General features: G+C 45.9%; 9 protein-coding genes and 1 long non-coding RNA gene across 12 annotated transcripts in view; 7 read left to right on the forward strand and 3 right to left on the reverse strand.

Moving 5' to 3' along the window:
• LOC109525140 (zinc finger protein Xfin-like) overlaps positions 1-1,731 on the forward strand; it is a 23,416-nt gene extending 21,685 nt beyond the window's left edge. Inside the window, exon 9 of the mRNA XM_019885430.1 lies at positions 925-1,731. Coding sequence (XP_019740989.1) covers positions 925-1,731 — 807 coding nt within the window. The remainder of the gene's footprint in view (positions 1-924) is intronic.
• Positions 1,672-4,893, forward strand: LOC109525289 (gastrula zinc finger protein XlCGF57.1-like). Its single transcript, XM_019885691.1, has 2 exons — positions 1,672-1,878; positions 2,511-4,893. The coding sequence occupies exons 1-2, from the start codon at positions 1,770-1,772 to the stop codon at positions 4,280-4,282; spliced, it is 1,881 nt and encodes a 626-aa protein (XP_019741250.1). The 5' UTR covers positions 1,672-1,769; the 3' UTR covers positions 4,283-4,893.
• A 1,804-nt stretch (positions 4,894-6,697) lies between these two features.
• Positions 6,698-12,636, forward strand: LOC109525340 (uncharacterized). The gene is made up of 3 exons (XR_002170127.1): positions 6,698-7,072; positions 7,649-7,751; positions 12,556-12,636. It is a non-coding gene; the product is annotated as an uncharacterized LOC109525340 (long non-coding RNA).
• Positions 7,761-10,042, reverse strand: LOC109525298 (gastrula zinc finger protein XlCGF57.1-like). Its single transcript, XM_019885712.1, has 2 exons — positions 9,814-10,042; positions 7,761-9,680 (listed from the first exon to the last, which is right to left on the reverse strand). The coding sequence occupies exons 1-2, from the start codon at positions 9,905-9,907 to the stop codon at positions 8,293-8,295; spliced, it is 1,482 nt and encodes a 493-aa protein (XP_019741271.1). The 5' UTR covers positions 9,908-10,042; the 3' UTR covers positions 7,761-8,292.
• Positions 10,512-13,343, reverse strand: LOC109525294 (gastrula zinc finger protein XlCGF57.1-like). The gene is made up of 2 exons (XM_019885699.1): positions 13,136-13,343; positions 10,512-12,643 (listed from the first exon to the last, which is right to left on the reverse strand). Exons 1-2 carry the CDS (start codon positions 13,230-13,232, stop codon positions 11,058-11,060), a joined length of 1,683 nt encoding a protein of 560 aa, XP_019741258.1. The 5' UTR covers positions 13,233-13,343; the 3' UTR covers positions 10,512-11,057.
• Positions 13,344-13,464: 121 nt separating this feature from the next.
• On the reverse strand, positions 13,465-15,812 carry LOC109525299 (zinc finger protein OZF-like). The gene is made up of 2 exons (XM_019885713.1): positions 15,707-15,812; positions 13,465-15,180 (listed from the first exon to the last, which is right to left on the reverse strand). The coding sequence occupies exons 1-2, from the start codon at positions 15,783-15,785 to the stop codon at positions 13,847-13,849; spliced, it is 1,413 nt and encodes a 470-aa protein (XP_019741272.1). The 5' UTR covers positions 15,786-15,812; the 3' UTR covers positions 13,465-13,846.
• Positions 15,813-16,004: 192 nt separating this feature from the next.
• Positions 16,005-17,772, forward strand: LOC109525310 (gastrula zinc finger protein XlCGF8.2DB-like). The gene is made up of 2 exons (XM_019885732.1): positions 16,005-16,250; positions 16,623-17,772. Exons 1-2 carry the CDS (start codon positions 16,070-16,072, stop codon positions 17,519-17,521), a joined length of 1,080 nt encoding a protein of 359 aa, XP_019741291.1. The 5' UTR covers positions 16,005-16,069; the 3' UTR covers positions 17,522-17,772.
• A 562-nt stretch (positions 17,773-18,334) lies between these two features.
• LOC109525141 (uncharacterized) lies at positions 18,335-19,740 on the forward strand. The gene is made up of 3 exons (XM_019885431.1): positions 18,335-18,643; positions 19,258-19,667; positions 19,726-19,740. The coding sequence occupies exons 1-3, from the start codon at positions 18,433-18,435 to the stop codon at positions 19,738-19,740; spliced, it is 636 nt and encodes a 211-aa protein (XP_019740990.1). The 5' UTR covers positions 18,335-18,432.
• On the forward strand, positions 19,705-20,850 carry LOC109525313 (gastrula zinc finger protein XlCGF8.2DB-like). The gene has a single exon (XM_019885736.1). The coding sequence runs from the start codon at positions 19,740-19,742 to the stop codon at positions 20,769-20,771; it is 1,032 nt and encodes a 343-aa protein (XP_019741295.1). The 5' UTR covers positions 19,705-19,739; the 3' UTR covers positions 20,772-20,850.
• A 1,155-nt stretch (positions 20,851-22,005) lies between these two features.
• Positions 22,006-24,326, forward strand: LOC109525302 (gastrula zinc finger protein XlCGF52.1-like). Of its 3 annotated transcripts, XM_019885720.1 has the most exons (3): positions 22,006-22,251; positions 22,889-23,158; positions 24,218-24,326. In XM_019885720.1, exons 1-3 carry the CDS (start codon positions 22,164-22,166, stop codon positions 24,304-24,306), a joined length of 447 nt encoding a protein of 148 aa, XP_019741279.1. In that variant the 5' UTR covers positions 22,006-22,163; the 3' UTR covers positions 24,307-24,326. The 3 variants fall into 3 exon arrangements, with proteins under 3 accessions (XP_019741279.1, XP_019741276.1, XP_019741277.1); XM_019885717.1 differs by having other exon boundaries at positions 22,009-22,251; positions 22,889-24,326; XM_019885718.1 differs by having other exon boundaries at positions 22,009-22,245; positions 22,889-24,326.
• The last annotated feature ends 47 nt before the right edge of the window (positions 24,327-24,373 follow it).

Consider the following 24,373-nt stretch of genomic DNA (forward strand, 5'->3'; position numbering starts at 1 on the left):
TTTCACGGGCCCCAGTTTTTTTTTTCCAGAAGAGGGCAAATGCCTTTTGACAGCGATGTAAGTCACAAAAACTGATACGATAGAGAGCTCACATCAATCAGCAGCTCCTGTCAGACCAAATACTATGCCTTGAGGTCAGCCACCGCTCGTAAAGTTTGACACGTGTGCTCAATTTTTTTGTTTTGCTTGCATCTTGTAGACATCCAGCAGCCGATCGGTCGTCGGGAAGAACATCCGGAGCCCCGCCGCATTAAAGAGGAAGACCAAGATCCGCAGCCGCCCCGCATTAAAGAGGAAGAAGAGGAGGTCGACGTCAGCGAGTTCTCACTCAACGTCGTTGTCGTGAAGAGCGAAGACGACGAAGGCAACGCAGCCGAGTGGTCGCAGCTTCGTCACCGCAGTCCGAGCGGAGAGCACCGCGGGGCAGAGCCCGCCGACCAGCGCTTAGCTGCGCCTTCGCCTGGCGGCGACTTGGAGAAACCCTCAAGGAGCGCCGCAGACGCCGGAGAGGACGACAGACCTTTGGCAAGCGCCGCGAAAGAACATTTGACCTGCTCACTTTGCGGTAAAAGCCTCTCTTGCAAGTACAGCGTGAAGGAGCACATGAGAACGCACACCGGAGAAAAGCCCTTCAGCTGTACCGTTTGTAGTAAAATGTTTGCTTGCAAGTCGAATATGGTGAGACACATGAGAGCACACACGGGCGAGAAGCCAACTTTTCATTGCTCAGTTTGCGGCGACACGTTTGCACAAAAGGGTTCGTTGATCGTGCACATGGCGACGCACACGGAAGAGAAACGTTTCGCTTGCTCAGTTTGTGGGAAAAGATTCGCGAAGAAAAAGAATCTGACGGTCCACATGAGGACGCACACGGGAGAAAAACCTTACAGCTGCTCCGTGTGCAGCGAAACCTTTGCCAAAAAGATCTTTTTGATTGCACACACGGCCACGCACACGGGAGAGAAACCTTTCACCTGCCCCGTTTGCGGCGAAAGCTATTCGTACAAGCGCAGTTTGAACATCCACATGCGGACACACACGGGGGAAAGTCTGGTGAGCTGCTCGGTTTGCCGTGAAAGTTTTTCTTACAAAAGAAGTTTGAAAGCGCACATGCGGAAACACACGGGAGAGAAACCTTTCACCTGCTCCGTGTGTGGCGACAGTTTTACCTACAAGCAGACCTTAAACGCGCACATGAAAAGGCACACGGGAGAAAAACCCTTCAGTTGCTCAGTCTGCGGCGATAGTTTTACCTATCGGCCGACTTTTAACGCACACGTGAGGACGCATACAGGAGAAAAACCTTTCACTTGCCCGGTTTGTGGCAAAAGCCTTTCTTACAAGCACAGTTTGAATGAGCACATGCAGACGCACGCAGAAAAACGCTTTGGCTGCTCCGTTTGCGGGCAGCAGTTCGCTCAGGAGGCCTCTCTGAGGGCGCACGCGGCAGCGCACACAGGTGAAAAACCTTTCACCTGCTCCGTTTGTGGCGAACGCTTCACTCAGAAGCAATACATGCTCAAACACAAGAGAAGGCACACAGGAGAAAAGCGCTGCACGTGCTCAGTTTGCGGGAAAAGTTTTGCCTCCAAGCAGCATTTGAACGTGCACACGTGGACGCACACGGGAGAAAAACCCTTTCGCTGCTCGGAGTGCGGCGAAAGCGACAAAGCAGCGACGCCCAGCTTTTGTTCTTGTGCAGCTCGCTCAAATAAAACGTGCAATTGTTGAAATAGTTACAAAATAAATAGTCGGACTACTTGCAAGCGATGGAGTCGCACGAGGAGCAACTTTGTCAAGCGAAAGAGGAGAAGGATGGAGAAGCACGACAAGTGGCCGCCATTTTCCCTGCCTCCGGTGCCTCACTGCACAGTCGAGGTTTGGCCCCTTGAAGAGATCATCGATTGCTTTATTCCAAGTCGAAACACAAGTATCATTGTTTTGATTAGGATGAGTAAAATTGCCAATGACTAAAAAGGGGCAATATACTACACAATTCTGCACACTATACATGTTATAACAGTTATGGAGGAAGCCGTATCTACGCTGTATAAGAGTTTATTCACATTTAATATAGGGCTGAATTGACTCGTTTACTGAACAGTTGTGGAGCGAATTGGACTTGGGCTTGCTCAGTCAAAATGAACCTCAGTTTACCCTCAAAATTATTTTGTGCATGCAAATAATGTTTTTCTACTTTCTTCCCTCCAAATTTTGTTGCTGTAAATTGCGAATGTCTCCATTGTGAGATAAATAATAAAATGTGATGAGCCATAGTTTATTCAGGTTTGAAGGTGGGGGGGGGGGGCGCTTTCACAGGGCCCAGTTTTTTTTTTCCAGAAGAGGGCAAATGCCTTTTGACAGCGATGTAAGTCACAAAAACTGATACGATAGAGAGCTCACATCAATCAGCAGCTCCTGTCAGACCAAATACTATGCCTTGAGGTCAGCCACCGCTCGTAAAGTTTGACACGTGTGCTCAATTTTTTTGTTTTGCTTGCATCTTGTAGACATCCAGCAGCCGATCGGTCATCGGGAAGAAAATCCGGAGCCCCGTCGTATTAAAGAGGAAGACCAAGATCCGCAGCAGCCCTGCGTTAAAGAGGAAGAAGAGGAGGTCGACGTCAGCGAGTTCTCACTCAACGTCGTCGTCGTGAAGAGCGAAGACGACGAAGGCGACGCAGCCGAATGGTCGCAGCTTCATCGCCGCAGTCTCAGCGGAGAGCGCCGCGGGGCACAGCCCGCAGACCAGCGCTTACCTGCGCCTTCACGCGGCGGTGACTTGGAGAAACCCTCAAGGAGCGCCGCAGACGCCGGAGAGGACGACAGACCTTTGGCAAGCGCTGCGAAAGAACATTTGACCTGCTCACTTTGCGGTAAAAGCCTCTCTTGCAAGTACAGCGTGAAGGAGCACATGAGAACGCACACGGGAGAAAAGCCCTTCAGCTGTACCGTTTGTAGTAAAATGTTTGCTTGCAAGTCGAATATGGTGAGACACATGAGAGCACACACGGGCGAGAAGCCAACTTTTCATTGTTCAGTTTGCGGCGACACGTTTGCACAAAAGGGCTCGTTGATCGTGCACATGGCGACACACACGGAAGAGAAACGTTTCGCTTGCTCAGTTTGTGGGAAAAGATTCGCGAAGAAAAAGAATCTGACGGTCCACATGAGGACGCACACGGGAGAAAAACCTTACAGCTGCTCCGTGTGCAGCGAAACCTTTGCCAAAAAGATCTTTTTGATTGCGCACACGGCCACGCACACCGGAGAGAAACCTTTCACCTGCCCCGTTTGCGGCGAAAGCTATTCGTACAAGCGCAGTTTGAACATCCACATGCGGACACACACGGGGGAAAGTCTGGTGAGCTGCTCGGTTTGCCGTGAAAGTTTTTCTTACAAAAGAAGTTTGAAAGCGCACATGCGGAAACACACGGGAGAGAAACCTTTCACCTGCTCCGTGTGTGGCGACAGTTTTACCTACAAGCAGACCTTAAACGCGCACATGAAAAGGCACACGGGAGAAAAACCCTTCAGTTGCTCAGTCTGCGGCGATAGTTTTACCTATCGGCCGACTTTTAACGCACACGTGAGGACGCATACAGGAGAAAAACCTTTCACTTGCCCGGTTTGTGGCAAAAGCCTTTCTTACAAGCACAGTTTGAATGAGCACATGCAGACGCACGCAGAAAAACGCTTTGGCTGCTCCGTTTGCGGGCAGCAGTTCGCTCAGGAGGCCTCTCTGAGGGCGCACGCGGCAGCGCACACAGGTGAAAAACCTTTCACCTGCTCCGTTTGTGGCGAACGCTTCACTCAGAAGCAATACATGCTCAAACACAAGAGAAGGCACACAGGAGAAAAGCGCTGCACGTGCTCAGTTTGCGGGAAAAGTTTTGCCTCCAAGCAGCATTTGAACGTGCACACGTGGACGCACACGGGAGAAAAACCCTTTCGCTGCTCGGAGTGCGGCGAAAGCTTCACCCAAAAACAATACATGGTCAGACACATGCGGAAGCACACCGGGGAGAAACCCTTCATTTGCTCTGTCTGCGGTAAAAGTGTGACGTCCAAGCACAGCTTGACTGCGCACATGCGGGGCCACACGGAAGAGAAACCCTTCACTTGTTCTGTCTGCGCCAAACGATTCACCAGCAAGAGGAATCTGAACGTGCACATGAGAACGCACACAGGGGAAAAACCCTTCAGCTGCACAGATTGCGGGAAAAAATTTGCCTTCAAGCAAAACTTGAATGCGCACATGCAGACTCACAGCAAGGAATGAAGTTATTACATTCCTCGACCGTTTCTGTTTTTTTTGTTTGTTTTTTTATGAGGGAGGGGAACAGTTACGCAACTGGCATTTCATACCAGTAATATCAATTTTTTTTCTGTTATTTTAAATGAATGAGTTGGTTCAAACGCTCTTATCTTTGTTACCTGTGGTGGAAATTAACAAAGTTCAAATACTCTCTTACTTAGTGCGTCGATTATTCAGATAACGGTACTTCCCTTGAGTATTTCTTTCTCAGACTACCGTTTATCTTTTACTTAATCAGCTATATCAGCAAATCAGCACTGTAAAAACTGTTTGCTCCCATCTTGGGTCAAATTGGGACTGACCCAAATCTTAGTTTTTTATTTTTTTTAGAAGCCCAAAAGTTGGCTCAAACGAATGAAAAAAAATGAAACCCACAAAATTGTCTTATTTCGTGCGTTCCTTTTTTTTCGGGGTTGTTGTGTTGCTCACTCATTTGAGCCAACTTTAACTAAATGCCAATATGAAATGTCGAAGCCTTAGTTAAGGGAAATGTTGCCGTCGGCCACATCAATGTTTTGTGGTCATCTTAAAAAAAAAATCTCAGTCTGCTATGAAAAAAAGACACATCTTTACATGAGTTTCCCCCCCCAGTTGATATCATTTGCTAATTCATTTTTTAAATTTTTTATTTTTTATTTTTATGAATTGGTTGACTTGGATAGCAAAGCTGGAGCAACGGGTTTCGATAGCATTGATGTCGAATTACCCTGCAGCTAATTGATTATCAAATGAACCAATGCTTATATTGATGATCCTTTAATCGTTCAGAGACCTCGTTAACCACAAAATTGTTCAAATCAGGAGGATGTCTGCCTCTCAGCGGTAAATATTTTCATTTCAGTCGACCTCCGTGAAAGCAGTGGACAAATGAATTTATTTGGAAAATCAACAATCGTTGCAGCCTTTCATTTAAGTTTAGCCAGCGCTAGCTAGCTGTGGGTGAAAAAACAAAAATAAAGGAATTTTTCATGTGACAGAAGAAGGCAATTATTCTTTTTATTTTTATGTTGTGCCAAATTATCCAAAATGTTATTATGTCATTTTATGTCTGTACTCTATTACTTTTACTGGAGTAAAGGAGTCAAATCGGTACTTGAACAAGCAAAGAAACCACTTTAGCGCGCACATGCAGACGCACAGCAAGGAATGAACGTTTTTACATTCCTCGACAGTTTCTGTTTTTTTGTTTGTTTTTTTATGATGGCGGGGAACAATACGCAACTGGCATTTCATACCTGTAATATCAATTTTTTTTTTATGTCTGTACTCTATTACTTTTACTGGAGTAAAGGAGTCAAATCGGTACTTGAACAAGCAAAGAAACCACTTTAGTGTTAGTAGAAGTCTTCTTCTATTCCCCTTGCTTGTTACAAAACACACCAAAACATTTTTTTCAAAACAGCGATGCAGTGAATGGACCGCATCAATCTAATTACAAACCTTTTGTTCACATTGCCTCCATTCCAGATCATATTTTTGGGCATTTCGTTTTCAATTTCTTCACTGAAGATTCTTGTATGATCCTAAGATGCCAGTTCAATGAACAACTAAAGTCAAATTTTGTGTTTGTGCCCGCTCACATTCTTGGCAGGAACCAGAGTTCTAAACTTTTGTGGCGAAACACACCCCCAAAAAATTTTAAAAACAGCGATGCAGTGAATGGACCGCATAAATCTAATTATAAACCTTTTGTTCACATTGCCTCCATTCCAGATCATTTTTTTGGGCATTTCGTTTTCAATTTCTTCACTGAACATTCTTGTATGATCCTAAGATGCCAGTTCGATAAACAACTAAAGTCAAATTTTGTGTTTGTGCCCGCTCACATTCTTGGCAGGAACCAGAGTTCTAAACTTTTGTGGATTTTTTTTTCTCTACAATATTAAGTGGAGAGGTGGGGGTGACTATCTGCACCCCAAGCATGCACCCAAATTTGAGCTAAATACTGCCATCAGTTTAAGTAAACATTCCTACTGTGTATTCAACATAAAAATGCTCAATTTTCTATGGCGGGTTTGTTTATTTTAGTCTTTGTGGACAAAAATGAAGAAATGAAAAAGCTGCAAACAAGTTGCCACCATCCAAAGAAATTCAACAACGAGTGAGAAAAAAGGAAATCGACATTTCTCAGTCTGAAAAAGGGCTGCAAAGCCAGTCGTTGAGCTTCAGGACTCTGGCAAACGACGGTCGCAACAAATGGAGAAAAAAAACGCAACACGATTGTGAACGACACCACTGCCAGCGCCGACCAAAAAGAGGCTCTTCTTACTTTGGCAAAAAAAAAAAAAAATGCTGAATGATTCCCAATATCTGTGGGGATTAAAAAAAAACGTCTACGGACGAAAGTAGAACTTCATTCTGTTTTGATTTAGTTTTCTGCCTTTCTTCATTTCTTTCGGGAAGTGTTTCGGTCAGGTGGGCCAGTTGTCCAATCACCTTGTGGCGTCACGTGGTGACGCGACCAATCGGTGCACACTTGACACGGAAGTAGTTCGGCTTCGAGTTTTGCATCACTTGATGACCGCGATTGTCTTTTCCACTTGTTGAATTCCCATCGACCTTTCAAACATGCTCGCCGTGCGGACTTGGAGGAAGGAGCCCGACGCGTGCGCCGTGACGTCATTCACGTCGTCGCTGTGAGGGGAAACGTTTGTGTGCGTGTTCGTGCGAAAGCAGCTGGTTCCGATTGAGCTGCCGTTTGGAAACGACGACGCCAAGTGCAACGTGACTGAGATCGCAGTGCCTTGAAATGAGGTGCGTTGCATTCATGCTGCGGAACGTTTTTACTGAACCTCAAATGATGTGGATTGAGTTTGGAACATCTTGCTAAACTAATGTTATTTACCACGTCAGCTTAACCCTGGAGAACCCAAGAACCTTTTTCTTCTTTGGCAAATGATGAATTATACATTAAATGACTGCTATAGGTTCACTGAACACCAACATATATGTTTTTTTTTCAAATATTCAATGCTTTAATCCTAATTTAGGATTAGGGCCAAATCTGACCCTTTGGGATTTAAGGGTAGCATTTCAGTAGCAGAATTTATAGGGGCCAAATTTGACCCCGTGGGTTCTCCAGGGTTAATAGAGAACAATGAAGCGTTTATTTTGCTGTAAAATGACCTTTGGAAATGAATTCAAGGACAAACAGCGCTGTGTCTAAAACGATGCCCACGCTGAAATGAGCGTACCATTCGAGATGCGAATTGAGATGTGTGCTACTCTTCCTCAGACCTGCTTTTCAACTTGATGGCGATTGGTCAGCTCGAGGAAGCAGCACTCCGGCCCCCCCCAGACGAAAACTTCTCAGGGATGCCACTCCGTCAGACCTGCTTTTCAACTTGATGGCGATTGGCCAGCTCGAGGAAGCAGCACTCCGCCCCCCCAGACGAAAACTTCTCAGGGATGCCACTCCTCCTCCCCTGGCACGGTAGGAGGCTTTTTTTTTGTAGCCCACAAACTCACTCTGAACGATCGCACACATCTTGCCAACTTCCGCACACGCATTGCCACTGGTGTCAATCTCAGATGAAGTTTTGGCGTTGCTGGGGTTGTGATTTGCTTGTGTGGACTCGGATTTTGGATTGAGCATATTTTGACGACAGCTGTTCGAGACTTTGAAACAGTTTCCACTCCGGTTGTCGTCGCCGTCCGTCAGTCTCCTCTCCGCTTTGGTTCTTTCAAACAGTGCCAAGAGTCATCATCTCCTGCTCGCGAGGGGTCGACTTGCGCTTGTTTTTGCGCAACAAATTATTAAAGCCTTTCAACGACAAGGGAGAAACAAGACAGGTTGGAAATTTGACTCTTTATTCTTGTCGCAAACGGTCACTACTCGTGTGGCCACATCATCGCAGAAAACAGCACATGTCAATTTGTTCAAAACGTTCAACCCTGCTTTCCCTTAAATTTCCCAAAGCCCCTTTTGGAAGAACTGAAACGCCCCCCTAGCCCCCAATAGGAAATGAAAATGTTCAATCTTTCTTGTGCGTCCGCATGTGCGTTGTCAACGTGTTCTTATGAGAGAAGCTTCTCTGACAAACGGAGCATGTGAAAGGTTTCTCTCCCGTGTGTCTCCTCATGTGTATATTTAAGCTGGACTTGGAAGAAAAACTGTCGCCGCACACCGAGCAGCGAAGCCTTTTTTCTCCCGTGTGTATCTGCATGTGGGATTTCAAGCCGTGCTTATAAGAGAGGCTTTTGCCGCAAACTGAGCAAGTGAACGGTTTTTCTCCCGTGTGCGTCGCCACGTGTGCGACCAAAGTGACCTTCTGAGCAAATTCGTCGCCGCAAATGGAGCAGCTGTAGGGTTTTTCTCCCGTGTGCGTTCTCATGTGCTGGGTCATGGCCGACTTGTAGGAAAAGTTTTTGTGGCAAACGGAGCAGGCGAAGGGTTTTTCTCCCGTGTGCGTTCTCATGTGTATGTTCATGTTTTGCTTACAGGTAAAACGTTTGCCGCAAACGGAGCACGCGAACGCTTGTCCCGTGTGCGTCGCCATGTGCGCCGTCAAATTGTGCTTGTATGTAAAAGATTGGCCGCACACGGAGCAGGCGAAGCGTTTCTCGCCGGTGTGCGTCCACATGTGCGCCTTCAAGCTGCTCTTGTGAGAGTACCACTCGCCGCAGAGTGAGCAGCTGAAGCGCTTTTCGCCGCTGTGCGTGCGCATGTGTATTTTCAAGCTGCGCTTCTGAGAGTACCACTCGCCGCAAACGGAGCAAGCCAAAGGCTTTTGCGTCGCCTCGCGCGCAATCAACAAGACCTCCGGCGAATCGCCGGCGGCGTCGGGGGCAGGTTTTGCACTCGCGTGCGTTCTCGTGTGTCTCACCATATTTCCCCGTCGAGGAAAACCTTTGCCACAAACCGGACAACTGAAGGGTTTGTCTCCGGTGTGTGTTCTCATGTGTGCGTTCAAGTTCCACTTGTAGGAAAAGACTTTAGCGCAAACCGAGCACCCGAACGGTTTTTGAGCCGCGTGCTCACTTGTCGCCTTTTCAGAGCTTTCCGACCGCTTGCCGTCAGCTTCCTCGTCGTCGCTGTCCGACAGCGGCGCCAAAAGCTCGTCCGGTGTTGCTCCTCCGCTCGGACTGCGTTGAGGACGTTGATATGACGACTCGGGTGATTCGTCTTCGTCGTCTTCGCTTTTCACAACGAGCACAGTCAGCGGCAACTCGCCGACATCAACCTCCTCCTCTTCCTCCTTGACATTGGGGGACTCCGGATCCTCTCCTTCCATCTTAACGTGAGGAGGGTCGGCATCCTCCTCTTCCTCTTTAACGCGTGGGGACTGTGGCTCCTCCTCGTCTTCTTCTTTAACGTGTGGACTCAGTGAATCCGCCCCTTCCTCCTCCCCTCCTCGCAAGGCTGGAGAGGCAACAGAGATACATGAGGCTTCCAAAATAAAGGGGGATTAAAAGCACGACACGCACATTAACTACGTAACGTTTCGGAGAAATCGGTGTTTAAAAGCAGAAAAGTACTGAACATGTGGACAGACCTTGAACGCCCAACGCGATCGGTGCCTTGAAAGCGGCGTCGAGTTGCTGTTGGCGCTCGTTCACTTGGCAAAGTTGCTCCTCGTACGACGTCATGGCTCTCGTTTATTATTTTATGAAAACATTTTGTTTAATTTCGCGGCCGCAAGCACACCACGACGACGACAAGCTCGCGCTCGTTCGTCTCCCGGCGGCCATTTGACCAACTTCCGCCTTTTCTACTTCCACGGCGGCAGCTGAGTAATAGAAAGCGAGTTTCAGCTGGAGCGCGTGTTGGCAACCAAATAGTACGTTCACGTTATCGCCATCTTGAATGTGTCGATGCGGAGCGTGTGATGGCGACGCTTCATTCATTTGCTGCTTGGGGATGTCGCCGAGCAACCAAGTGTTTTCCCCTCTGTCACATCTCATGGAAGACTTGAGTAATGTGATGGGGATACTTTTTTTAATGAGAAAGAAATTTCAGTGGTTAATACACACACACCTTAAAAATCTGGAAATAACATTCGTTATGAGCAAATATTATGCCCAGCAAAAGAGTACTGATCAATATTTTTCTTTCTGTCTTTTTAATGTCTGGCTGCTAATTTAATGGCCAATACTGTTTGGCTCATAAATGTGTAACTTTAACTTTTGAACCCGGTGGCTGAATAGCCATAATTAAATTAATCTTAAACATTGCGAAGCGTCAGCTGACCTTAGTCTTTTCAAAAGAAACTTTATTTACAAAACACTGGAGCAGATTACATTCGTAAAATAGTGAATGATGTCTCCATTTTCTTGGAATGAATATGAAGGCTGCACACATTGTGGCAACTTGTTTGTCCTTGTGAAATGAAGAAATGAAGCATCTGGTTTCGACAAGCATTCTTTTTTTTTTCGTTAGCGAGAGAAGAAACAAAGCCAGAAGAAGCACTTTGAGAGAGATCCACCTCTCTGCCCGTGAACCACCCACAAAGACAAATCAGGGATTTTGCTCAGAGAGCTAACAAGGCACTTGGCACCTTGTTATCCATGGGAGTTTAACAGGTTGCTTTGCGTAGCAGTGGAGACACTTTTCTTGTGGCCGTCACTCAGCCTACGCAGTGAGCGCTTGCACTTGGCACGTTTCCAAGGTTTCCACCTTCCACCAAGGCCTAGATGAGATGGTTTCCGGCAAATCCTGCCCACCATTCGCTCTGTTGTGTTTCTGCAGGTGCACATTCCAATTGGAATTGCAGAGTAGCTTCATCATCTTCCCTGCGTGTTATTTTGTCACAACTTGAGCAACTATAATGCTTTTTCTCACGTGTGTGTTCTCGTGTCTTTTCAAATCGGACTTACTGCAAAAGCTTTTGTGACAAAGTGAGCAAGCGAAAGGTTTTTCTCCCGAGTGCCTTCTCACGTGTCGAATCATGTTTTGCTTGGTGGCAAACTTTTTGCCACAAACAGAACAACCGAAAGGTTTTTCTTCCGTGTGCGTTCTCTCGTGTAGATTCAAGTCATAGTTGTTATGAAAGCTTTTACCACATATTGAGCAACCAAAAGGCCTTTCTCCCGTGTGGGTCCACATGTGTGCTCTCAAGCCGTGCTTATGCGAAAAGCTTTTCCCGCAAACGGAGCAAGGGAAAGGTTTCTCTCCTGTGTGTCTTCTCATGTGTATGTTCAAACTGTGCTTATAAGAAAAACTGTCACCACAAACTGAGCACTGAAATGTTTTTTCCCCCGTGTGTGTCTGCATGTGTAATTTCAGACCGTGCTTATAAGAAAAGCTCTTTGCACAAACTGGGCAGGTGAAAGGTTTTTGTCCCGTGTGCGTCGCTGCGTGCGCAACTAAAGAGACCTTCTGAGCAAATTTATCGCCACAAACTGGGCAAGTGAAAGGTTTTTCTCCCGTGTGCCTTCTCATATGTACGTTCATGTTTCCTTTTCGAGAAAAACCTTCGCCACAAATGGAACAGATGAAGGCCTTTTCCCCCGTGTGCGTCTGTGTGTGTACTTTCAAACTGTGCTCATCATGAAAACATTTCGCACAAACTGAGCACGTGAAAGTGTTTTCTCCCGTGTGTCTTCTCATGTGTAAATTCAAACTCTGCTTGTAAGAGAAGCCGTCGCCGCACACGGCGCATCGAAAGGGTTTTTCTCCCATGTGCGTCAGCATGTGAGATTTCAACCCATGCTTGTAAGACAGGCTTTTGCCACAAAGGGAGCAAGTGAATGGTTTTTCTCCCCTGTGCGTCGTCACGTGCGCCACCAAAGAGGCCTTCTGAGCAAATTCATCGCCGCATGTTGAGCAACTGAAAGGTTTTTCTCCTGTGTGGCTTCTCATGTGAACATTCATATTTCCTTTCCTTGAAAAACTTTTACCGCAAACTGAGCAACTAAAGGGTTTTTCTCCCGTGTGCATCTGCATGTGTTCATTCAAACTGCTCTCGTAAGGAAACCTTTTGCTGCAAACCGAGCAGTTGAAACGGTGGTTCCGCGTTCCACGCCTCATGCGCGATTGAGAAGAATTCCCGTTGTCTGGACCCGTCTCCTTTTGTGAGCGTTTCAAGTGTGTATCACTTTCTTGCTCTGACTCGCTGGTGTCTTCCGTGTCATCGCTTTGTGAGAGCGGAGCTGCGATGTACGGTCCGCCGCCGTTGTCTCCGCTCGGAGTGTGGCGGTCGATCGCTTCTTTGTCTTCGTCGTCTTGGCCCTTTACGACGACGACAGTCAGCGGCGACCCACTAACGTTGACATCTTCTTCTTCCTCTTTGATGTAGGCGTGCTGAAGATCGCCCTCTTCCTCCTTAACAAAGGCATGCAGCTCCTGCACCGAAGTGAAGCCCCCCACAATCAGCCGCTGGACTTCTGCAAGTCATGACACACACACAAACACATCTTAACTCACATAATCTTATCATTAATGCATTGAAGAAATACAGCACACCTAATCTGGCCATTCTTAAATGTGACCCTCGATCACGCAAGTGATGTAAAGTTGCACGACAGTGTTTGAAACTACAGGCCAAACACTGACTGTGTGTAAATGATCCATTTTCAGTTTTGACTCATTAAAACGTCTTATGTTGCAAATGTGCGAGTCAACCGCCGCCGGGCTGCGGTGCTCACGTCACCCAGCATGGGTCATCTTTCCGCAAAGAAAAAATATAAAAGTCTGAAAATGAACAAAACTAATCGGCTACTGCTGCACCGCCCCCCCCCCCAAAATCAATTGACTACTTAGGCAAACCAATACTACTTGTTACTCTTGTGTAAGTATGATACTATTAATATTTGGTGAGAATCCCTTTACTTTCTTGGTGCAGAGCAAAACATAAAAGCTTTGCGACGTGTTCAAACCTTCAGCGTGGGACCCGCTGGGAGCGAAGAGAATAGCGTCCTGCTGTCGTCGTTTGTTCCCTGCCGCGTGACTAACTTGCTCCTCGGACGACGTCATCGTTCTCTCAAACCGACACGTCTTATTTTTTAGGGAACAGTTTGATTCGTTGAGCGGTTACGAGAAAACGAACAGGCTCTTTATCCCCTCTCATCGTCTTGGAAAGCCTCAACTTCCGCCGTTTTCTTCTTCGATCATGCCCTCATTTTACTCGCGAGATACCGATCGCCATCTTGCGGGCACATTGAAGACTGCGCCAAAATTTGAGCCGTGGAAGAAGAGACTCCAGAGGTCAGAATGGCTTTCGTTTTTTATTGCAAAGGACAAGGGCAGCGAAAACACAACATTCGAGTGTTGGAACTTCTGTAAGCCTTCTCCCACGCCCTACAATCAAACAAACAACCTCACAGAACTTGCCACTCAAAGGTCAAAACACTGAACGCACAACTTGTTAGAGCACGAAACAAATGTTCAATAATTATCACATTTTCAGCCTAAATGTGGTCTTCAAGTGGCTATTAAAACTTAAAAGGCTGCTGAGAGGAAAAAAACAAACAAACAAATTCCCCTCCACCACCATTTTAGTGCAATTGGGCAGGAATACATTGACATGTATTGTCTGCCATGTTTCCGCATGTGTGCAGTTGAAACAGCTTTTAACGTAAACTGTGTGACTAAAAGGCTTTTCTTTTGTGTGTATTCTCATGTCTATTCATGTCAGACTTACTGGAAAAGCTTTTATCGCAAAGTGAGCATGCAAAAGGTTTTTCTCCCGAGTGTGTTCTCATGTGTCGGATCATGTTTTGCTTTACCGTGAATTTTTTGCAACAAACTGAGCAACAAAAAGGTTTCTCGCCTGTGTGCGTTCTCATGTGTATATTCAAATCATACTTATTTGAAAAACTCTTACCACAAGCAGAGCAACTGAAGGGTTTTTCTCCCGTGTGGTTTTGCATGTGTGATTTCAAACCATGCTTATATGAAAAACTTTCAGCACAAACTGAGCAAGTGAAAGGTTTTTCTCCCGTGTGTGTTCTCATGTGTTGGATCATGTTTTGCTTGTGAGTGAATCTCTTACCGCACACTGAGCAACTAAAGAGTTTTTCTCCCGTGTGTGTTCTCATGTGAACATTCAAACTGTGCTTATGAGAAAAGCTTTCGCTGCAAACTGAACAACTGAAGGGTTTTTCCCCTGTGTGCGTTCTCATGTGCTTAACCATAACCGACTTTTTAAGGAACCTTTTACCACACGCCGAGCAAACAAATGGTTTTTCTCCCGTGTGTGTTTTCATGTGTGCATTCACATTGTACTCATAAGAAAACCTTTCACCACACACGGAGCAAGTGAAAGGTTTTTCCCCTGTGTGTGTTGCTGTATGCGCAATCAGATTGACCTTGCGGGCGAAGGTATCACCACACGCTGTGCAGCTGAAAGGATTTTCACCCGTGTGTCTTCTCATGTGTACGTTCATATTACCTTTGCGAGCAAAACTTTCCCCGCAGACCGAGCAGCAAAAGGGTTTTTCTCCTGTGTGCGTCTGCATGTGTTCATTCCAAGTACTCTCATAAGGAAATGTTTTACTACAAAGTGAGCAGTAAAATTTTTCTTTACGTCTGTGACGTCTCTTGCATGTTTGAGAAGTTTTCTTGTCAAGCGTTTTATCCGCTTGAGAGCATTTCAGGTGCTTGTTGTCACCTTCACAAGCGATGTCGCTTCTCAAAGATCCTTCGGTGTTTTGCCTGTGAGACAGTGGAGCTAAGAGGTTGTTTCCTGCTGGTGGTCCTCCACTTGGACTGCCGTGAGGAAGTTCTTCGTCTTCGTCGTCTTCACTTTTCACAATGACAACGGTCAGTGGTAACTGGCCGATATCAAACTCCTCCTCTTCCTCTTTGACATCAGGGGACTGTGGCTCCTCATCTTCCTCTTTCATTTGGGGTTCCATACAGGAGCTCCATCTGCGTAGTTTAGGTGAGTCTTCCTCTTGGCGGACAGTTGTTTGCTGCATGTCTGCAGGAGACAAAGCAACCCAAACAAGTTGAATATTATAGACAATATTATGCTGGCTTTCCCTAAAGTTTAGACTCAAGGATGGCAATGTGAAGTTATTCTGGCTGCCCGTGGACTTTGACTAAGCGTTAAATATGTATGTATGTATGTATGTATGTATGTATGTATGTATGTATGTATGTATGTATGTACAAAAGTCCAACGTAAACTATATGCATCGAGACTGTCAATTTAATATTTAATTTAGCATTTAACACATTCCCTGTGCGCGAAGGGCAACGAAAGATGAGAGTAAGAGGGGGGGAGAGAGAGAGAGAGAGAGAGAGAGAGAGAGAGAGAGAGAGAGAGAGAGAGAGACGCCATGTGACGTCCACGTCGTTAACCGATTGGCCGATTGCAAAATCAAGATGGCTGCCATTGGTTTATTTTGTTCGTTCATCACACGAACGATAAGAGAAAAGCGATCGTATGATATCGTAGACACATTATACATGCATTATAGTTTACTCGCTTTGATTCTTCTCACGTAGTCCGTGAAGAGCATCCAGATGTCGTCGCTCGTTCTCCTCCCTTTCTGGACAAATTTGATCCTGGTCCGTCGCCATTTTTCTTGATGATAATATTGCAAGATTCCAGTTAGTTGCTCCCTTTTCAACTGTTGTGTGTTTTATTTTGGCGACCACACGTCCAAAATTTCGACGTCGCACTTTGTCTCTCGCCCGGCCAACTTCCGCCCTTTTCTTCTTCGTGGTTCTTTTGTGGTTTTCCGGTAGCCTTTTGCACGCATGCGCCGTGTGATTTGTTGTTCCCAGACTTGTTTGTGTGAGTTTTGGGAAACCGCCAACAGTGCTACACAGCTAAATCAGGCTGGGGGATAAAAAGAAGAAAAATGTTGAAAGAGTTGGTAAGGGAACGACTTATTGCGGCCGCCGACGAAATCTTCGGCCTGTTTGAAAGAACCATTGCGTCGTACGAGGAGCAACTTTGTCGCGCTAAAGAGGAGACCGAGCGACACCGACGGCAATTGGAAGTTGCTTGCAACTCTCAGATTGCCACAAACCCCCACCAAGGTCTGCTGACACGGAAACCTTTCCTCTGACTACTTTCTAATTTCTTTCTCTGTTTTAGCTCGGCTGTTTGAGTAACAGATTCTGAGTTACGACTCATCAGTGGCTCAATCAAAATGTGCTTTATCAATAACGCTTCCTCTCTTTGTATGTTTGCAATTTTGTGTTTTCTGTTCTTTGGAAGATAATTTTTGAAACATTCAAAAAAAAGCATTAGTCAATATTAAATAGACAACATTAACCGGTGAATAAACAGTTCTTTGGCTAAAATTAAAACAATTTTAGCCATTAACTGATAAATAATTGATTGTAAGTATTCGATAGCTGCAGTCTCTTGTGACATGATTTCTGACCTAAACTGTGTGCGTGTGCCAGGGCACCCCAACGTTAAAGAGGAAGAGGAGGAGCTGGTTGTCAGGGAGTTGCCCCTGAACGTCGTCGTCGTGAAGAGTGAAGGCGATGAAGACAAACCCAACGAGTCATCACGGCTTCATCATCACAATCCAAGTGAGGGACCGCCACCGCCAAACCCCTCTCTCCCGACGACGCGCAGCCAAGACACGGAAGAACCTTTGCGGAGCGATGCAAATCGCAATGGTGACGACAGACACTTTGAAATCCCTGAGAAGGAGACAGCTGACAGGGCTAAAAAATGTTTTCGCTGCTCATTTTGTGACGAACGATTTGCACGCAAGTCCAACATGAGGACACACATGAGAAAGCACACGGGAGAAAAACCCTTTGGTTGCCCAGTTTGCGGTGACGCATTTACCCGCAAGGTCTCGTTGATTGCGCACACAGCAACACACACAGGGGAGAAACCTTTCCATTGCTTAGCTTGCGGCAAAAGGTTTTCCTATAAGCAGACTTTGAATGCACACATGCAGAGGCACACAGGAGAAAAATCGTTCAGTTGCCCAATTTGTGGCGAAAGCTTCACCCGGAAGGAAAACATGCTGACACACAAGAGAAGACATACGGGGGAAAAACCCTTTTGTTGCTCAGTTTGCGACGAAAGATTCACTCAAAAGGCAACGCTGGTGGCACACGTAAGAACGCACACGGGAGAAAAACCCTTCGCCTGTTCCATGTGCGGCAAAACATTCACACAAAAGTCGACACTGTTGGCACACATGAGTACGCACACGGGAGAAAGACCCTTTACTTGCTCGGTTTGTGGGAAAAGCTTTTCTCATAAGCACAATTTGACGGCACACATGAGTACGCACCGGCGTGGTGACCAAGTGGTTAGCACGTCTGCGTCCCACTTATGAGACTCTGGGTATGAATCCCCATTATAACCTGCAAGAACAAACGTTCCCGTTAGAAGATGAAAGACATATGAGACAGTTCACCAAATTATGAGAATGTATCCTTTTGTGTTTTGTGTCCTTCCCGTGAACTTTTCTTTGGCTGACTTGGGATGCAAGCTGGTCGAGGAGTTTCTTCCACGCACCGCTGACCGTTGCCTAGAAGAATAAATTGTTCAATTGTCAACATTTTGTGTTCCTTCCTCGTTGCTGACGTCAAAGGGCATATACAGTGGTGCTTTGGGATCCAACTTGAATGTGTTCTCTTAAGAGTAACTCGACATAACGATTAGCCAAGCTTTGACACTTGAGGAACGATACCAGGAAACCTTTCATGCAATTAATTAATATTTATGGAACCATGCTGGACTGAATGCATTTTTTTTCTGTTTTGTATTTTCTTCAGCAGGCTTTAAAAAATCTTTTTTCACTGCATCAACTTCTGGAGTGTGTGAATAAGAACGTACTCGATTGTACATATACAGTATGACTAAAATGCTATAAACCGTAAATGAAAAGCAATTTTATTTCGAAGCTATCCAATTTATTTCCAGGCTAACAGTGCAGATTGAAGCCTGCAGAGTACCAAAAGTTTTACAGTATTTCTGGACAAGGAAAGGAGTCTCTTCATAAACTTGTTTTTTTAATGTGAAATTTACTGTCAAATGTCTAAGTTGTTTAATAAAGTTTATCCCCCCCCCCAAATTATCTCCACGATAGGACGAAAAATCAACAACTGAAAATGTAATGACGACCATCCAATTTTTCAATAAATGTTGAGGTTTGGACCTCCCCGCCACAGTGCCGCCGCAAGATGGCCGCCACGTGACGTCGTCGACGCTTTCGCTGCCGCCAACGTACCATCGAAGAAGAAAATGCGGAAGTTGCTCCATGGATCTACAAGAGACAAAGAGCGAGGAGGGTTTTGGGTGTGCATCAACAAAAGCTTCGGAATTGGAACATTTGTACTGCTCGAAAGAACGATGGCGTCGCACGAGGAGCAAATTTGTCGAGCGAGAGAGGAGAACGTGCAACGTCAGCATGACGACGACATTTTCTTGGCGCCCATCGTGTTGCACATTCAAGGTCTGTCTGTTCGCGGATGCACATTCATGTTCTTTACAGAAAAAAATCTCGTGTGTATGAGCTAGTGGTACGCGCGACGCTCATAATATCGTCAATGCTGAAGAGGTCAAACATTCGTGATGTTTATCAGGCAGATCTTTGACTCTCAACATCCCCACACCCAGGATACCCTTTTCCCCCCGACAATGTTTGAACAGCCTGTAAAAACGGATTGCAAGATACATTCAACAAGATAACTAAATAAATACAACAAACCTCAAAGTAAACCGGCCCCCAACCCCAAATCATGCGAGAGCCCCTAAAAGAAATGTAATTAAAAAACATTAAAAATGGGAGCACGAGTTGAACGTTTGGAGCGCTTTCTTGTTTCGAGCAGAAGATATTGGAAGCAAATGTTGACCCACTTCAAAAAAAAGAAAAAGATGCAAATAATTAATTTATGTGTGCAAGTATCCGTATTTTTCATTCCAAGTGGTTTCCAACAAAGCTTTGCATCAATGATCACTCCAAGAAATATATTGTTATATTTCCTCTTTCTAATTCAATGGAACGTGCGGTCAATTTAACGCTTTTATTTCTTTGGAGGCCAAAATGACATGATTTGTGTCCTGCAGACATCCACCAACTGATGGGTCGCCGAGAGGAAGTTCCACCTCAGCCGCAGGCGGCGAGCTCCAGTTTGGAACGGGAGCCTTCCCGGGCCCCTGACGTCAAAGAGGAAGAGGAGGAAGTGGATGTCAGCCAGCTGCCATTTAACATCGTCGTGGTGAAGAGTGAGGACGACGAAGAGCACCCGTCCGAGTGGTCGCGGCTCGGCCTTCGCGGTCCAAGTGGAGAGCGTCGTGGAGACTCACCAGCAGACAAGCTCGCGCTTCCACTGTCACACCGCCAAGAACCTTTGAGGAGCAGCGCGGATAGCCAAGGTCACGACAAACGCTCAAAAGGCTCCCAGGAGGAGACGGATGACGCCAAGCGGCAGACACCCCAAGACCTATTTCCTCTTTCTAATTCAATGGAACGTGCGGTCAATTTAACGCTTTTATTTCTTTGGAGGCCAAAATGACATGATTTGTGTCCTGCAGACATCCACCAACTGATGGGTCGCCGAGAGGAAGTTCCACCTCAGCCGCAGGCGGCGAGCTCCAGTTTGGAACGGGAGCGTTCCCGGGCCCCTGACGTCAAAGAGGAAGAGGAGGAAGTGGATGTCAGCCAGCTGCCATTTAACATCGTCGTGGTGAAGAGTGAGGACGACGAAGAGCACCCGTCCGAGTGGTCGCGGCTCGGCCTTCGCGGTCCAAGTGGAGAGCGTCGTGGAGACTCACCAGCAGACAAGCTCGCGCTTCCACTGTCACGCCGCCAAGAACCTTTGAGGAGCAGCGCGGATGGCCAAGGTCACGACAAACGCTCAAAAGGTTCCCAGGAGGAGACGGCTGACGCCAAGCGTCAGACGCCCGAAGACCACTTTACCTGCTCCGTTTGCGGCAAAAGCTTTGCCAAGGCCTATCGGAACAGACACATGAGAACGCACACGAGAGAAAAAACGTTTCGTTGTTCAGCTTGCGGCGAGACGTTTGCACAAAAGGTCTCTTTGATTGTCCACAAGGTAACGCACACGGTAGAAAATCCTTTCACTTGCTCGGTTTGCGGCAAAATCTATTACATCAAAGACCATTTGAGTCGACACATGAGAACGCACACTGGGGAAAAGCCTTTCGCTTGCTCCGTTTGCGGGGAAAAGTTTGCTCACAAGATCTCGTTGGTCGCGCACATGGCGACGCACACGGGGGAGAAACCGTTCGCGTGCTCCGTTTGCGGCGAAAGTTTTTCTTATAAGCACTGCGTGACGAGACACATGAGGACACACACGGGCGAAAAGCCCTTCACGTGCTCCGTTTGCGCTGAAAGTTTCACCTACAAGGAGACTTTAAATTCTCACATGCAGACGCACACGGGAGAAAAACTTTTCACGTGCTCGCTTTGCGGTAAAAACTTTTGTTATAAGAACGGTTTAAAATCGCACATGTTGACACATGCCGGACAAAAACCTTTCCCGTGCTCCCTTTGCGATAAAAGCTTTGCTTATAAGAGTACGTTGAAATCACATGGAAGGAAACATAATGGAGAATAAACGTTTTGGAGGGGGGCATTGTTACATCAATGAGGAGGCAATGTAGTCGGTATGGCTACTGACTGTTCATTCAAAGAATAAACCTACCGAGCTTGGAGACGAGCAGAAAAGTGTCCTTTAGCATTTTTACATCGCTGAGGAGGTAATGTTGTCGGTATGGCTACTGGCTGTTCATTCAAAGAATAAATCATTGACAGCGTGACTTGTTTTTTTCTTGTTGTCGACTTTAATCGTCCATTCCATCAAAGCAGACCAACTAAGTTCAGTTGCTTGTTCCGTACGTGATGAACATTTTTTTTCCAAAAACAACAATAAGCTTCCCATTTCCAATTTTGCTCATCCAATTAGGTCAACTGGATCTTTTCGTGGCTGTTTGGCAACTACCACGAGACAGAACACTGACCAAGATGATCAATATTGAAATGTTTATATGAAATCAAGAATCTGTTTAGAGTTGCCAGATCCTGAAACGTAAATGTCCCTAATTGATAGCGATTATACAGAACCAATCTTTTGTGATCATTTCTATATTCTGCGGTTTATATCGATTTAACTACCGAGCTTGGAGACGAGCAGAAAAGTGTCCTTTATTTAACTTGAGGGAGCCAAGTACAATAACCTTGTGTTATTCATTGCTTTGACTCCCAAGTACATGTTTGTAATGTTTTCATGTGTGTGTGTAAAGACCTTTTAAAAGGTACCCTAAATGGTATAAAAACACGCCATGCTGTATTTTAGATATGGTATTTCTATACTGCCGAAGAAAATAAATTGCCACTCGGATCTAAGGGGGATCAATATTAAATCTATCTGTTTTATACTTTTCTTTAAAATATATGCTCATGAGAATTATGTCTTCAAATTGCATTGAAATATTCTACATACTCCAAAAAGTTTTTCTTTTTCAAAATACCTCACACTGAATGAGAGTGGGACCCGCCGGTCCGGTTTAAAAATCAAAAGCCTTGACAGTGAAACCTCTCATTACATCGTAATGAAACAATTACAAATTACAATTGACCATTTAAGTCAGTGATTTGGAATGAACAGGTTCCTTCTATTGAATTGATAATGGGGTGTGTTCATTACACTGTGTACGATTAGTTTTGCCTTTGTGAGGTTGTCGTTTCTTTTGTCTGCAAATGTTCACTTTGTCGTGATTGTAAACGTGACAGCGGTCTTTCGTCAGTACCGCCGCAAGATGGCAGCCGTTGCAACGTGATGCTTGGCTGCCGTAAAACTACCATCGACGTCGGAAAAGGTGGAAGTCGAACAATAACAAGGCAATGCTTGGACGGTGACGACGATAAGTAAGTCGCGACGTCTAAATTGCGTTGCAGAAAACATCGAAACAGCTCAAGGACAAACGGAGAATATTAGTGTCTTTCACTGATGGCGTCCCGGGACCAACTTTATCGAGGGACGGAGGAGAACGAGCAACAGCAGGACGCCATTTTGCTGGCTCACATGAAAGGTGAAGGTGCGATAATGAGCGTTTACATGTTCAATGTTCACAAGAACGGTCGGGTTGCAGGGCAGATACTGTAATTTTCTTATTATGGCGTGTTGTTATTTCAAACACAACGGAGACGAAATAGTTCCCAGTGCGAATACCGGGATTCTTTGTTGCAATGTTGATGTTGTTCTGGGGAACGTTTTCAGTGACGTACAGCTACTACCGTGCTGTAGAGGGAGGTTAAAAGGATCCTAAACGGTTTTAGGATCATGGTTTGTCGTATTGTAACACTGACTGGATCCAAGAAAGCATGAATCGGCAACAAATGAGATGCAAAGTGAATATAAATGACGGCAGTTACAGTACATACACACAGGGAAGGAGAACCGAAGGACGTTTAAACTTGATTGATCATACAAAGGCAGAAATTGGACCGCAATAAATATTAATGAATGGACCAGTGTCTCTAAAGTAAGTGCTGTTGCTTGATAATGGAGGGAGACTGTGCCACCACAGTGGAATCTGTCAGGATCACCTTTAGAGCCTTCAGACAGTCAAGTCTTTGCTGACTTCAGTCGACAGGGCGGAATTGGGCGCAAACTCATCCAGAGATCTTTGTATGTTTGTACTCCTCTTCAACCGTGCTGCTTCTGTCCTACAGACGTCCAGCAGGTGATGGCTCGTCATGAACAACTTCCTCCACATATGCAAAAGCAGAGCTCCTGTTTGGAGCATCCACAGTCCCCCCATGTCAAAGAGGAGGAGGAGGAGGAACCTCAGCCCGCCCATGTCAAAGAGGAAGAGGAGGAGGTTGATGTGAGCCAGCTGCCACTGACTGTCTTCGTTGTGAAGATCGAAGACGACGGAGACGACGACGCGCAACTTCATCATCACAGTCCAGGTGGAGAGCAGTGTGGAGGAGCGCCACCTGGTACGCTCTCAGCTCCACTGTCGCATAGCGCCGCCGCCGCCAAAGAGTGTTTCGAGAGTGACGCAGACTACGCAGGGGACGGCAAACACTCAAATAAATCTGAAAAAGAGACAACCTTGATCAAGACAAGCAGTCAAGCACGCGGAAGACATCACACGCGTCAGGAGGATTTTGCCTGCTCTGTTTGTGGTAAAATGTTTTTATATGAGAGTATTTTGAATGCACACATGCAGAAGCACACAGGAGAAAGACCTTTCTGTTGCTCAGTTTGCGGACAAAGGTTCATGAAAAAGTCAGAAATGAATCGACACCTGAGGACAACGCACAGAGGAGAAAAGCCCTTCAGGTGCACAATTTGCGCTAAAACGTTCACACAACAGATAAACATGGTCGAACACTTGAGAACACACACGGGAGAAAAACCTTTCACGTGCTCCATTTGCGATAAAAGCTTTTCCATTAAGACGTACTTGAACAAGCACATGAGAACTCACACGGGAGAAAAACCTTTCAGCTGCTCCGTTTGCGAGAAAAGCTTTACCAATAAGTCTGACCTGAACAGACACACACGATCCCACGCGGGAGTGAAACCTTTCAGTTGCTCAATTTGTGGTGACACGTTTGCTGTAAGGGCCTCTCTGCTTGCGCACACATTGGCACACACGGGACAAAAACATTTCACTTGCTCCATTTGCGACAAAAGCTTTTCTATCAAGACCTACTTGAACAAACACATGAGAACACACACCGGAGGGAAACCCTTCAGTTGCTCCGATTGTGACAAGAGCTTTGCAAATAAGTCCGATTTGAACCGACACACGAGGACGCACACAGGGGAGAAACCTTTCGCCTGCTCAACTTGTGGTAAAAGCTTTTGTTATAAGTACAGTTTGACCGCACATATGCTGACACACAACAGACAATTAAAAAGTTTTGCTGACCAGTTGTGAGAAAACATTGACAGGTTAGTCATCCAAATGTTTGTTGACCAGTCTTTTGAGCTTTGTGTGTTCGTTGTTTTGGACTTTTAACAATTGTGATGGTTTATTTTTGTTTTAGAATTGCGTGGTGGGTGGATTCAAATACTGCCTCTGGACGTACAACAGTCACAAGTCATTGTTACCTCTATGTTGCTATCATCTATTTAATAAAACCCTCCATAAACAGAGTCTGGCCTCTGTGTGTCTCTTCACTTGTTTGGCTTCAATACCGTTG

The sequence above is a fragment of the Hippocampus comes genome, unplaced genomic scaffold, assembly GCF_001891065.2.
Source record: "Hippocampus comes isolate QL1 unplaced genomic scaffold, H_comes_QL1_v1.1 scaffold78, whole genome shotgun sequence".
Lineage (NCBI taxonomy): Eukaryota > Metazoa > Chordata > Actinopteri > Syngnathiformes > Syngnathidae > Hippocampus > Hippocampus comes.

Excerpts from the sequence above, each read along its gene's own strand:
- LOC109525289 (XM_019885691.1), top strand. The coding sequence starts at position 1,770 with ATGGAGTCGCACGAGGAGCAACTTTGTCAAGCGAAAGAGGAGAAGGAT. Across the intron at positions 1,879-2,510 it reads TGCCTCACTGCACAGTCGAG|ACATCCAGCAGCCGATCGGT; the intron begins GTTTGGCCCCTT and ends TGCATCTTGTAG.
- LOC109525298 (XM_019885712.1), bottom strand. The coding sequence starts at position 9,907 with ATGACGTCGTACGAGGAGCAACTTTGCCAAGTGAACGAGCGCCAACAG. Across the intron at positions 9,681-9,813 it reads GATCGCGTTGGGCGTTCAAG|CCTTGCGAGGAGGGGAGGAG; the intron begins GTCTGTCCACAT and ends TTGCCTCTCCAG.
- LOC109525294 (XM_019885699.1), bottom strand. The coding sequence starts at position 13,232 with ATGACGTCGTCCGAGGAGCAAGTTAGTCACGCGGCAGGGAACAAACGA. Across the intron at positions 12,644-13,135 it reads CAGCGGGTCCCACGCTGAAG|AAGTCCAGCGGCTGATTGTG; the intron begins GTTTGAACACGT and ends CATGACTTGCAG.
- LOC109525299 (XM_019885713.1), bottom strand. The coding sequence starts at position 15,785 with ATGGCGACGGACCAGGATCAAATTTGTCCAGAAAGGGAGGAGAACGAG. Across the intron at positions 15,181-15,706 it reads GGATGCTCTTCACGGACTAC|ACATGCAGCAAACAACTGTC; the intron begins GTGAGAAGAATC and ends TGTCTCCTGCAG.
- LOC109525310 (XM_019885732.1), top strand. The coding sequence starts at position 16,070 with ATGTTGAAAGAGTTGGTAAGGGAACGACTTATTGCGGCCGCCGACGAA. Across the intron at positions 16,251-16,622 it reads TGCCACAAACCCCCACCAAG|GGCACCCCAACGTTAAAGAG; the intron begins GTCTGCTGACAC and ends TGCGTGTGCCAG.
- LOC109525141 (XM_019885431.1), top strand. The coding sequence starts at position 18,433 with ATGCGGAAGTTGCTCCATGGATCTACAAGAGACAAAGAGCGAGGAGGG. Across the intron at positions 18,644-19,257 it reads CATCGTGTTGCACATTCAAG|ACATCCACCAACTGATGGGT; the intron begins GTCTGTCTGTTC and ends TGTGTCCTGCAG.
- LOC109525313 (XM_019885736.1), top strand. The coding sequence starts at position 19,740 with ATGGGTCGCCGAGAGGAAGTTCCACCTCAGCCGCAGGCGGCGAGCTCC.
- LOC109525302 (XM_019885717.1), top strand. The coding sequence starts at position 22,164 with ATGGCGTCCCGGGACCAACTTTATCGAGGGACGGAGGAGAACGAGCAA. Across the intron at positions 22,252-22,888 it reads GGCTCACATGAAAGGTGAAG|ACGTCCAGCAGGTGATGGCT; the intron begins GTGCGATAATGA and ends TCTGTCCTACAG.